The sequence below is a fragment of the Chamaea fasciata genome, unplaced genomic scaffold, assembly GCF_029207755.1.
Source record: "Chamaea fasciata isolate MVZ Bird 193981 ecotype frontalis unplaced genomic scaffold, bChaFas1.0.hap1 SCAF_1, whole genome shotgun sequence".
NCBI classification, from domain to species: domain Eukaryota; kingdom Metazoa; phylum Chordata; class Aves; order Passeriformes; family Sylviidae; genus Chamaea; species Chamaea fasciata.
In genome coordinates this window covers 137,244,898-137,257,160 of record NW_027094086.1, presented here as the reverse complement: position 1 = coordinate 137,257,160, position 12,263 = coordinate 137,244,898, and the positions used below count along the sequence as shown (strand labels likewise).

Here is a 12,263-nt window from a genome sequence, read left to right as displayed (position 1 = left end):
CTATGTATCGGTCACCTGGTGTGATTCATCCTGTGAAAGGGAAACGATACACAAAAAAGCTGTTGTTGGCATGAAAGTGTTATCATGGGCTGTTATGACCTTATCTCACCTGCTGGCTCACGTGAGATGATATTGAAAATGGCTACTCCTGAGGAGGAGATATGAGGTGTGGTCCTGGAGTGGAGGGGAGAGTAAGACATGATGCATGCTGTTTTCATCCAGGGGACGCCCTGAAAGTGGGCTACCTTCCTAGCCCTTCCTCTCAGAAACCATGCTCCATCTCCTTTGCTGCTCAGTGGCTTCTCCAGAATCCAGGGGTTGGTATGTATTAATTGCTAACATGACTAATAAAATTAATCTCCTTTGCAATTCTGAGTGCATCTTGAGTTTTTTTGTGCATAGGCATCTTCGTGATCCCGTAACAGTGTCTCTGAGCTCTAACAAATCAAAGTTCAGTTCATGTTCAGATGAGTATTCTCTGATACACATACTCAAAATAATAAAGTAGTGTTTAAAATAAAAGCTAACAAAAAATTTCAAGCAGACATTGCCTGATCAAAGCAGGAGTAAAAGAGACGCACTGTAGTTCTACCCTGTGGTTTTTCTCCATAAATAATGTGCTTACAGTTCCTGAAGATCTCTGAGACCTGCCAGACCATTTTATGAGAGAGATTATAAACATATATGCAAAAAAAAGCAGACTACAAAGATAACATACTCCCTAGTAATAACAACTGATCAAAGAGGCAAACCTTTTGCAGCTCTCAAGGAAGCAAGTTGGGAAATCATTCATGTACATTAAGAAAAGTGAAATGTTATGGACCCTTTATAAGGATGTAAAAATACAAAAGTTGATTAGGTTCTTCAGTAGAATGATGTTCACATTACATCATGTCATCACATTCCAGAGTTTTATGCAGTCTTCTTGGAAAACCTCATGATTATGAAATCACTGTGGGGGCAGGAATTTTTCTTTAAGTCAGCTTGGAAAGAAACATTCCCCAGAATTAAAGTAATAAAATATAGCAGTTCACCTTGCTCTTCCGGTATGGTACACTGATAAGCTGAAATTCTGTTCATCACAATAATGTTCAATTGAAACAGACAGTTTCTACCCACAATATCATCCCAGACAGTTAAAACACTTAGGCATCTTCATTCTCACCAAAAACAAAAAATCAAATGAACGCAGTCTCATCATGCAGCAGAGAAGTCACCCATCCTGCCAGCACCCAGCATCTGACAATTTCACAGTGTCACTGTGCACTCACAGAGGAACGGAAAAGCAGCTCCTCAACATGAATAAACATCTGTTAGTTCTGGGTCCTGGTGCCAGAATAACTTCTGGGCTTTCTTTGGAATCTTATATTCTAGACAGACAAGCCACCCGAGAGGAAACAAGGAATTCACCTCCCATTCTGCTGGCCCCCCCTCACCCAGCCACCCCCATCATTCCTTTGTGGGCATTTTCCTGAAGGCCAAGGGAAAAGTGATCCTTTCTTGCAGGCTGGCTGGTGAAGGCACAGAGGGCACACACACATCTCCCACTGGCAGCCCCCAGCTTGACAATTAAACTGCTCCCTTTGGACACAGGGCTTTGAGGTGCTGCATTTCCCATGTCACCTGGGATCAGGCAAGCTCAGGGCCACAGGCTGTCACTGCCTAGCACAGGTAACAAAGTCCTATTGTTGCAGCCAGGCATGCAAACACAGCAGTAGCTAAGCAGCCCACAGAGTACTCCGGAAAGGAAAGGAAAGGAAAGGAAAGGAAAGGAAAAGGAAAGGAAAGGAAAGGAAAGGAAAGGAAAGGAAAGGAAAGGAAAGGAAAGGAAAGGAAAGGAAAGGAAAGGAAAGGAAAGGAAAGGAAAGGAAAGGAAAGGAAAGGAAAGGAAAGGAAAGGAAAGGAAAGGAAAGGAAAGGAAAGGGAAAGGAAAGGACGTGTCTGTCAGGTGCTATGGTGGGCACTGTAAAGATCATGTTAATGAAATTTCCTTCATAAATGGCACAGGTATGGGATAAAAGTCTTCCTGATGACAGGAATTTTGTTTTTTATTCAATTTTATTTTATTTTTTTATGTGTACAGTGTATCTCACACAATTGGCAAAGCACTTTCCAATGACAGCCTGGTGCATTAGTAAATGTCCCTCTGTTCTGGCATTACAAAAGCAAGGCAGAAATAAGCCACCTGAGAATTTGATAATGCAAGCGTCCTTGTCCTGGGAAAAGACAAACACCGACTGTCACAAATTGTATCAAGAAAAATTCCAGCAAGATAGTGTTACAGGCAAAAAATTTACTCCAGGGAAATTTCCATTAATTAAGTTATTTGCGAATTCACAATCTATTTAATAGAGATTCTGGTATCAAGGGAGACTGAAAAAAACCCTATCCAACCCTGAGAAAAAAAAAAACTTGCTTCCCTTTAGACACCTCTTCCTCCCGCTACCCTTTTTGCTCCTCACCCCAGGCCATGCTCAGCTGACTGGGGCCAGCACACACCAGGACACAGCTCCTAAGGGCTGCATGCCTCAGCTCCTGCTGCCTTGGCTCCAGCCCCTGCCCATGTATCCTCTCCCCTCCTTCTGCTCCAGTGAGGACCTCTCCCCTTCTTCTCCTCCCACCCTGGACTTGTTTCTCCTTTTGCTTGGTGTTTACTACCCTCACTGGTTTATGTGGTCTTGAAGTGGAAAATGTACCTGTGTTAAGTACATTCTGACACCATCTAGAGATGAGGCCACTGGGGATATTAGAAATTTATTGATCGCATTGCTGAATCCCCACAAACCTTGCAAAGATGCAAGTACAATCTGCTTAAAGGTGAGGCACCAGTTATTTGTCCCAGCTGTCTTCTAGGCATGTTAGATACCTGTATCAGTTTTCCTTTTCACCATTTCTTCAGCATTGGGAAACACAAATGTTGCTCTGTGAGTATTTACCTATGGGGCAATGCTTCTGCCCCAAGAAGCATTTCAGATTTTATCTTATTAGAAATTAATACCAAAAGCACGAATAGGCCAGGGAATAAGGACAAGAATCCAGGTTCTGGGAAAAGACTGGCATATACATCTTACTTCAAGTCCATTCTGAATTGGGAGTTGGAAGAGCAATCTTCCCACTCCATAGGTGAGATTCCCAAGTCTCAGAGCTAATCTAAGAGCACCACCTGAGGCCAGTGTAATGGGTAGCCTGAATGGATAGCTCCTGCCACTAGGCCAGTTCCTGCCTCTTGATCAGTACCAGAGTTTGTCTCAAGCTCCTGAGGAGCCAGAAAGAAACTGGCTAGGACAAGTGGTTAAATTTTATTTTCTGCCTTGTTGAGCTTAAAGTCACTTAACACTTCATGGCTGTTTTTTACAGCTGGACACCATCTCTTCATGTCTGCTGCAATGTCAGTGAATCCTCCACAACATGGTCTAATGCCAGGTTTTCCCAGAAATCTTCTTGGTGGCTGGGTATGGATAGATTTGTCTCTGTAATTTATTCCCAGACACACATCTATTCTTCTCCCTGGTTATCTCGGTGTAAGAAAGGCTTTTTCAGCTGGGTAGCTCTTTAAGACCTAAATGTCTACATGACATCAAGTAGCTTACCCCTTTTTCTCTTGACAAATTTATCCTATGTAAACAGCTCTTACTCTAACATAGTGTCAATCCATACAAAGAAATTGAGAACAGAACATGGGAGAAGCTATCACTGTAATCATGCTAATTAACACTTAGATTTGACAAGCTAGGAGCTACAGGACATAGCTTTAAAGTGCCTGTGTCCTAGAGAAAAACTGAGAGCTGACACACCTGTCTCAGAACACCTGTGCACAGAAAAGGGAATCACCAAGATCCAACCTGCCCGAGGTGCTGAGTGCAGCAGGAGATATAACCTTACTCAGAGCCTGCCTGGCTGTTTTACACTCTCAGGTGCCAAGCCTGTCTACCCTAGATGGGAGAGAAGAAGTACATACAGCTTCTCTTTGCAAGTACTGGGAGAGGAGAGGAGAGGAGAGGAGAGGAGAGGAGAGGAGAGGAGAGGAGAGGAGAGGAGAGGAGAGGAGAGGAGAGGAGAGGAGAGGAGAGGGAGAGGAAGAGGGAGAGGAGAGGGAGAGGAGAGGGAGAGGAGAGGGAGAGGAGAGGGAGAGGAGAGGGAGAGGGAGAGGGAGAGGGAGAGGGAGAGGGAGAGGGAGAGGAGAAGGAGAAGGAGAGGGAGAGGGAGAGGGAGAGGGAGAGGGAGAGGGAGAGGGAGAGGGAGAGGGAGAGGAGAGTTGTTTCTTTCAAAGACAAGGAGAAGAAGTGCATGCCTGTTAGGTATTAGCTAATTATCTGGACACCTGACTAGCACTGCCATATCTGAGCTTAATGTTCTTCTCAGTCAGAAGCCACTCAAACCACTGTCACTTACCAGTGTCAAGAACACCAGGCTGCAGGGTAGGTTTTGGACTTGGAAAGATCCTTTCCATCATTGCTACTGCATAAAGCTCTGGCACATCACACTGGTGATATTCTTGTGACTTGCCAACTGGAATCGCTAACGCTTGTTTCAAAGTCTTTTACTTCTGCTGTCACTCCCCTGAACGCTGAAAGAGCAAACACTGCAAAATGTACAACACCACTGTCTGAGTTTTGCTCTCAGACAGAACAATTATCTTTAGTGATGAAGTAACAGCTGCAGCAGATTTGGAGAAAACAAGAAACAGAAGTCTAGGTTTTCTGATCACTGGTGCCAAATGGGAGCTTTGCAGCCTCCTCTGGTACCATGGGTTGGCTGAGGCTATTCTGCAGGCATAGACTGGTGTGAGGGCCACTCTGGGCATGCAGCACAGGCTCACTGCCATGTGATCTCCTTAACTCCCCAACAGGCAGTGGTCTCCAGCTCAGGATCACCTACACCTCACCTCTCGCCCCTTAATTCTGCAGCCTCCTCCTTACAACATGGAAGCTAGTTTTGTATTTAATATTGTAACACTGGTTTTATTGATTCCATTACATACTGCGGAAGTCCCTTCCCTGGGCTCGTTCTCTGATCATATACCCAAGGATCACATTAAATCCTACTTACTACAGGGAGTTCAAGGTGCTAGATCCCAAGAGGTAGCCCCAAATTTAGTTGAAATCCCACTATTCGCTACATGTGAGCTTTCCTCAGACAACTGTGCATGACCCAGTCTTGATTCCAGAGGCTCCTTCCTCCTGCTGTACCTGACTTCCCCTTGTAACAAGCTCATCACACACACGACTCCCCAGTGAGTCTGTTCAGCTCACTATACACAGAAAAAGTCACTTTTTGCGGGCTACGGTAAACGAGGGATCAGGAAAGAGCAGCACACGGGTACCGGAACCCGGGGAGGGGGGCTCGGCGGAGCGCAGAGCGGGGAGCCTGGACGGCCCTCCCGCCCGTCCCGGGGAGCCCGTGCGCCACGGCGAGGGAGGGCCCCGGCCGCACCCACCTCTGAAGACTCCGCGTTACCTCCCCGGCCCCGAAGGGCAAGCGCGGCTTGGAACTCCTCTCCTGTCCTTCTCGTCTCCTCCGGCGCCGGCACAGACCGCACCGTCGGGCCCCGGCGTGGGACGCGCCCGCGGCAGGAGCTGCGGCCGGCAGCCCGTGCCCGCCTGGCCCATGGCGGGGCCGCGGGACCCCGCGGAGCGCTGCTCCTGCCGCAACACCAACTGCGTGGAGCGGCCGCTGCGCCGGCTCTTCGAGCGGCTGGCGAGCGGCGTGGCCGCCTGCCCCTGGCCCTTCGTGCTGCTGCCGCTGCTGCTGTCGGGCGGGCTGGGCGCCGGCTTCCTCTTCCTGCCGCAGCGGGAGGCGAACGACATCGAGGAGCAGTTCACGCCGACCTGGGGGCCCGCCAAGGCCGAGCGCGACTTCGTGCGGCGGCACTTCCCCCCCAACGACTCGGAGCGCTTCTCCGCCCAGCGGCTGCCCACCGAGGGCGCCTACGCCGCGCTCATCGCCGTGGTGACGGACGGCACCTCGGTCCTGGACCCGGCGCCGTGGGCAGAGGTGCGGCGGCTGAACGCGACCGTGCACGACGCCGAGTACGAGCGGCTCTGCGCCCGCACCGCCCGCGGCTGCGAAAGCCCCAACCCGCTGCTGTCGCGCCTGGGCGATGCGGGACTGCCCGACTCGGAGAGCCTCCGCTTCCCCGTCAACGACAGCGTCTTCCTGGGGACCGCGCTGGGCGGCGTGGAGACGGAGCGCGGGCGGGTGCGCAGGGCGCGGGCCCTGAAGCTGGTGTATTACCTGCGGGAGGACGGCCCCGAGGCGCAGGACAGCCGGCGCTGGCTGGAGCGCTTCCTGCGGGACATCTCGTCCGAAGTGGCGGGCTTGCGCCTCAGCTCCATTCAGGTAACGCTGGGGCGGGTGCGGCCGTGCGGAGCCGCCGAGCCCGAAGTGTCCGGGCAGCCCCGTCACGGAATGGAAAGGAAAGGAGACGCTGGCGGGAGGAGGCGGGCGGGTTGCGAGGGCCGGGGCAATGCTCCTCTGCCAGCGTGATGTTTGGTCTTGCCTGTGCGTGTGTACAAAGACCAAGAAGAAGAGGAAAAGCGCTCGATCGTTTCTTGTTGTTTTACGGCAGGTGACTTACTTTACCTCGCTGTCCAGACAAGAGGAGTTTGAAGGAAATACCAGTAGTGTGATCCCGCTCTTCTCCGTGACATATTTCCTGACAATAACCTTTGCAGTCGTCTCTTGCCTAAGGTAAAATGTCTCTAAGCTGTGGCTGAATGAGCTGTGATCTTTGCTCTTCTTTACCTTCCTCACCTGGTTTCAGCTCTTGCCGAGTGAAGGTGCTCTTGAAGCTGCAGACTTGTGGTGACATTTAATCATAGACGAAATGTATTTCTTTGCTTTTTCTTCTCTATCTGTGCATATTTCCCAACTGCTTAGATGGGGTTCATGGTAAGTACCAGATGAGTACCTGAACAAGTGCTCAGTGGAGACATGACCAGCTTGAATGCTCAGCTCCTAGAGAAATTAATCTTGTCCAGTGCCGACTCATGGAATCTCTCAGAACATCATTCATCAAGTGTTCTCTTCAGACAGGGTATTGTCTGTGAAATATTTGGCACATAACTAAGATATTCCTTGAAATAATTTCAGACTGAGCTGTATACGAAACAATACCTGGCTTGCATGCTGTGGAGTGCTTTCTTCTGGCTTAGCTGTATTAAGTGGCTTTGGATTGATGCTCTTCTGTGGAGTGCCGTTTGTGGTCACTGTAGCAAATGCACCATTCCTGATTCTGGGTAAGTAGAAAAAGTGAGTTGTATTCAGGAACAAAGGTCAGAGTGAAGTTAAAACAACGTAATGGTGTCAGTCTTTTATGATGTGAATGTCAGATAATACAACATTTTCTCCTGAAGTGAGTGGAGGAGATACCCAGACGTGCAGCCCCCTCAGAGCACCTATAGGTGAGCAAGCCCCTCAGCTCAGCCCAGCTGAGCTCAGTGTGCTCACAGTGGGACTGTGGGAGATGGGTTCTGGTGCAAGGGCAGCTTTTCCCAGAAGACACGGCCTGATCTAGATCCACTGCTACAGCAGGAAGACTGTAAATGAGAGAGTGCTATGTTAGCACTTCTGGAATTGTTATTGTATCCCTGGAAATGTAGCCAGGAGGATTAATCCTCTGCAGTGTAACATCTGTGTACTAACCAGTCTCATCCAGCTGCACAACTGAAGGGATGCACCATTTGTGCAAGCTGCTCCCCCAAAAACCCAAGGAAGTTGGTATCATTCCATCCTTGTTACACAGGCTACTTAACAGCAAGTGCTGAGCTTTCCAAATACTGCTAGATCATGTTGCTGCAAACAAATTACTGCTTTTAAAATCCTTACTGGTCTCCTATATGATACATTCATCTGAAGTTTTCTTGGGCTTGGTCTCATGCTGAGGTAAACATATGGAGCTCCCAGGTTGACAGAGCTGAGAGCTTGATCCTAAGCTGTGCAATGCAAATGTTCCTTTGGGCTGGCATTGTTTCTTTGTTTTCTGCATAATTTCAGTGCATTTTTATTTACTTTTGTTTGCTCATCAATTGCAGTGGCTCTGACTATCAAAAAGACCCTTTTGTATCCCCAGGAAAGGGTTTAAGCCAGTCTCTTCAGATCACCAGAAATAACACACAGACTTCTGTCTTCTTGCATTAAAGCAAACAAACTCTCAGTACATCAGAGGATTTGCATTGAAGGCTGCTTGCTTTCTGAAGCAGCCAGGCTCATTGCCATCCAGTAGTACCTTTTGACGTGCTGCTTAATTCATCTTTGCATGTTTACTGCAAATGCCTTTTCAGGTAGCAGGTAATGATTTCATCTCTTCTTCTCTGCTTGGCTAACTCCCACTCTGCTGTTGGCACAGCCTTGCTTTCCCTTTGTGTGATTAATTTTCAGGGAATAGAAGAGCCCTTGACAACATGGCAAAATACTGAAAGGTGTGAGATAATAATCTTGAGAGTTAGCAGAGGTGAGAGAAGCCCATTGGCTCTTCATTTATGACCTTCAGCTCACTTACTGTGGCATCTTAGCAAAAACTGAAAGCCAGGATCCAGTCTTCCTGGCAGGTTTTTCCAGGGACTCAGCAGGTAATATTTGTGAGCACATCAGTATAAATGTGAACACAACTGAATAATAAATCATGAATGAGTGCTGGAAGATAAACTGGAGAGAAGTGGAAGGCAAAGAGCATAAAAAAAGTAAGGCACGGGAAAACTGGAATCACTCTTCTCCCGTATGGTAGCAACTGCTCTTCCTGCCTTCTGAAGGCAGACGCAGAAATTACTTCTCTAAGTTGCTGCAGTGCTGAAGAAGAGATTCTAGAGATAATGGGGGATGCTTCCAGCGATAGGAATAGTTGAGCATCAGAGTATGTGATGCTTTGAAATCTGTGTCATCTGCATCAGGGGACACGTGGACATCAGCTGCAAGACACTTGTCAGCGATGCAGTAGGTGTGCTCAGTTCTTCAGCAGAGTCAGTGAGGGATCAATGACCCATCAGGTCACCAGGAGGTGCTGGAAGGTCATACATTCAGCTACACACAAAGGATCTGTTTTCCTCATTCTCTTGTAACTTGCATTAGTGCTTGAACAGTATTAGTAGCCCAACATCATTTTTCAAGATTTTATGTGGAATGAAATGTGATCAATATTGTCGTTTTGTTGGGTGTTGGTGAAGCTGCCATTTGCAGTGCAGCGTTAACAATCTCTCCTCTTGCAGGGGTTGGCGTTGATGACATGTTCATTATGATTGCTTCCTGGGAGCAAAGTTTAAGGAAGAAAGAGAAATCCAATGTTAAATCTTTGCTGGCTGAGACTTACGCAGAGGCAGCACTTTCTGTGACCATCACCACTCTCACGGATGTTTTGGCCTTCTTCATTGGCACCTGGACTGCTTTTCCATCCGTGAGGTCTTTTTGCCTCTATACGGGCACAGCTTTTGTCTTCTGCTATGTATATACCATGACCTTCTTTGGGGCAGTTCTGGTATTAAATCACAAAAGGGAGCAAGGGAACCGACACTGGCTGACTTGTATGCGTGTGGATGTAGGTAAAGATCAGGCTGAGAACTCCTGCTTGTACAATGCCTGCTGTATTGGCAGCTGCTCTAGGCAACCATCTCAGCCAGAAGGTGAGCATCCAATGAGCATATTCTTTAAAAAGTATTACGGCCCTTTTGTTACAAACAAATGGGTCAAGCTGCTCATGCTGTTGCTGTACGGAGCATATCTGGGTGGCAGCGTTTACGGGTGTACTCAGATCAGGGAAGGCATCGATCTCCGAAATCTGGCAAGCGATGACTCCTACGTTATTCCATACTATGACGATGATGAGAAATACTTCTCCACATACGGACCCAGGGTCATGGCTGTCATTACTGAGAGTGTAGATTACTGGAATGAGTCTGTGCGTCTTGGCATTGAGAGCTGTGCACAGAATTTAGAGAACATTTCCTATGTAGATAAGAACTACTCAGAGTCATGGCTGAGAGTATACACAGGACTTGCCAAAACAGGTTTGGTAAATATAAACAATAAGACTGACTTCTTGAATGGCTTAACTACGCTGTTCGGAATTGTTCCCAGTTTTGAGTGGGACATAAACAGGACTCAGGATGAAATAGAAGCTTCGCGTTTCTTCATCCAGACAGTGAACGTGACATCAGCTGTGGATGAGAAGAATCTGGTCAATCAGTTAAGAGAGGCAGCCAAGCAGTGCAGCATTCCACTGCAGGTGTATCACGCAGCCTTCATCTACTACGACCAGTACCTGGTGATAGTGCAGAACACTGTTCAGAACGTTGTCGTTGCTGCCGGGGCGATGCTCGTTGTCTCCCTTCTGCTCATTCCCAACCCGCTGTGCTGCTTGTGGGTGACTTTTGCTATAGCCTCTGTCATAGTGGGCGTTGCTGGTTTCATGACGTTCTGGAGCGTCAATCTCGATTCCATATCCATGATCAACCTGGTCATTTGCATTGGCTTTTCAGTGGATTTTTCTGCTCATATTTCCTATGCCTTTGTTACGAGTGGAGAGTCGTCAGCCAATAAAAAGGCAACTGAAGCTCTGTCCCTGCTAGGTTACCCAGTACTACAAGGTGCAGTTTCTACAATATTAGGAGTAGTTGTCCTGGCTGCAGCCAAAACCTACATCTTTAGGACATTCTTCAAGATCATGTTCCTTGTAATTTTATTTGGGGCTCTTCATGGTCTTGTTTTTATTCCAGTGTTTTTAACATTTTTTGGTAACTTTGGCGGTTCACCGCACGATACCGTGTCTAAAAAGTTAGAGCATAGGTTTAGAAATGATAAAGACTGTCCATGAATAATTTAAATATAAGATTTTATATATTTATTGTGTGTAAGTTCAAATGCAGTGACTTTCAGGGAATATAAGACATGAAAAGCAGAAGAATAAATAAATGAGAGCAACAAAGACTTTGGAAAACTAGGCAAGAAAAATAACAACAAACTGTACAGAATGGATTTGCATTTTTTACTTTCGTGTATGTTTCACTACCCTGATATTGTTTTTAATTCTCTTTTTTGTGTGACTTTTTTACTGAATGTATTAAAATTTTTACAAACACTGACCACTGCATCAGGTTAATGGACTGTTACGTATTTGTCAGAGCACGTTCATAGCAGGGAAGAGTAGCTCTCACTGGACTGTATTTCCTCCCTGTTTGCCTTGATGCTGTAACTCATCCCAACGCTGAGTTGGAAGACAGTTTTTGCCCAAGAGGCTCAAATCTGGATGTTTTACAGCAAAATACAAGAGGACAGAACTGTCTCAGACTGCAATAACTCATAATCCTTCAGGAGACAAAATGTGCTTAGGTTCCTAATGCAGCACGAGAAACCCTTGAGGAAGACAACCATATTCTATTCAAAGCCTTTTCTTGGAGTCCTGTTTTCTAGCTAATGTTGAACATCTGGTGTCCTTAAAAGTTTGTGTGTAGCTTTTGTTGGCTGCAGTTTGCAAGGGTTATTGAATTTGTGTGGACTTCCTGGGAACCACCTTGGGAAATGCTGTGCTATGGTATGACAGGGCAAGGATTCACTAGAGAGAATCACACCCTGATTTGAGACAAAGTGAAAAAGAAACCCAGGCTTAAACAGATCAGTCCTAAAACTGTAAACCCATCAATTCCACTGCATTCATCAGTGACAACCCATCCTGTGATGCGTCAATAGAGCAGAGGAGCTTTCACTGAGTAGTAGCTAAGAATATGAGGTGACTTTCTAACCTCTGGGGACGAGGCAGTAGGTGAAATCAATCCTGATCAATTTATAATTTGTTGCCAGTATCATGAATGACATATTGGAAATAAAATAAACTATGATGAACAGTGTTTGTTATTCTGGAAAAACTGGTGTAGAACTTACTAAATCATTCAGTCCAAATCTGCTGCTGTCATGGGTTTCTTCTGAGAGACTGAGTAAGTGTGACAAAGCCAGGGACTGCCTCTGTTCCCTGTGGATGTCTGGCCAGTTTCATGAGACCCAGTAAACAGGGCAGGACCCTTTCTTTCATAGAGTCATAGAATAGTTTCTATAAAAAGGATAGAAACAAAATAGTTCACCACGTGGCTGGTGGCAAAAGCATGGCAAGTGACTCCCGGCAAGGAACCTAGACAAGATCGACCTCTTGACACTGTGGGATCCTGCAGGGATCTTTGAATTGGTGGAACTTGTTGGCAGTGGTACAGCAGCTTTTCTAGTCAGAGAAGAGGAGGAGGTGAGGACATGTGAGGGAAAACAACATGGTGGCACCAAGGTCA

The 12,263-nt window shown here is 46.9% G+C and overlaps 1 protein-coding gene across 1 annotated transcript; it reads left to right on the top strand.

Annotated features, from left to right (window-relative positions):
* The first annotated feature begins 5,607 nt into the window (after positions 1-5,607).
* LOC136293951 (patched domain-containing protein 3-like) lies at positions 5,608-11,778 on the top strand. Its single transcript, XM_066191200.1, has 4 exons — positions 5,608-6,339; positions 6,569-6,690; positions 7,093-7,238; positions 9,204-11,778. Exons 1-4 carry the CDS (start codon positions 5,608-5,610, stop codon positions 10,802-10,804), a joined length of 2,601 nt encoding a protein of 866 aa, XP_066047297.1. The 3' UTR covers positions 10,805-11,778.
* The last annotated feature ends 485 nt before the right edge of the window (positions 11,779-12,263 follow it).

Coding starts and splice junctions, on each gene's coding strand:
- LOC136293951 (XM_066191200.1), top strand. CDS start 5,608: ATGGCGGGGCCGCGGGACCCCGCGGAGCGCTGCTCCTGCCGCAACACC. Junction 6,691..7,092: donor GCAGTCGTCTCTTGCCTAAG/GTAAAATGTCTC, acceptor AAATAATTTCAG/ACTGAGCTGTATACGAAACA. Junction 7,239..9,203: donor TGCACCATTCCTGATTCTGG/GTAAGTAGAAAA, acceptor CTCCTCTTGCAG/GGGTTGGCGTTGATGACATG.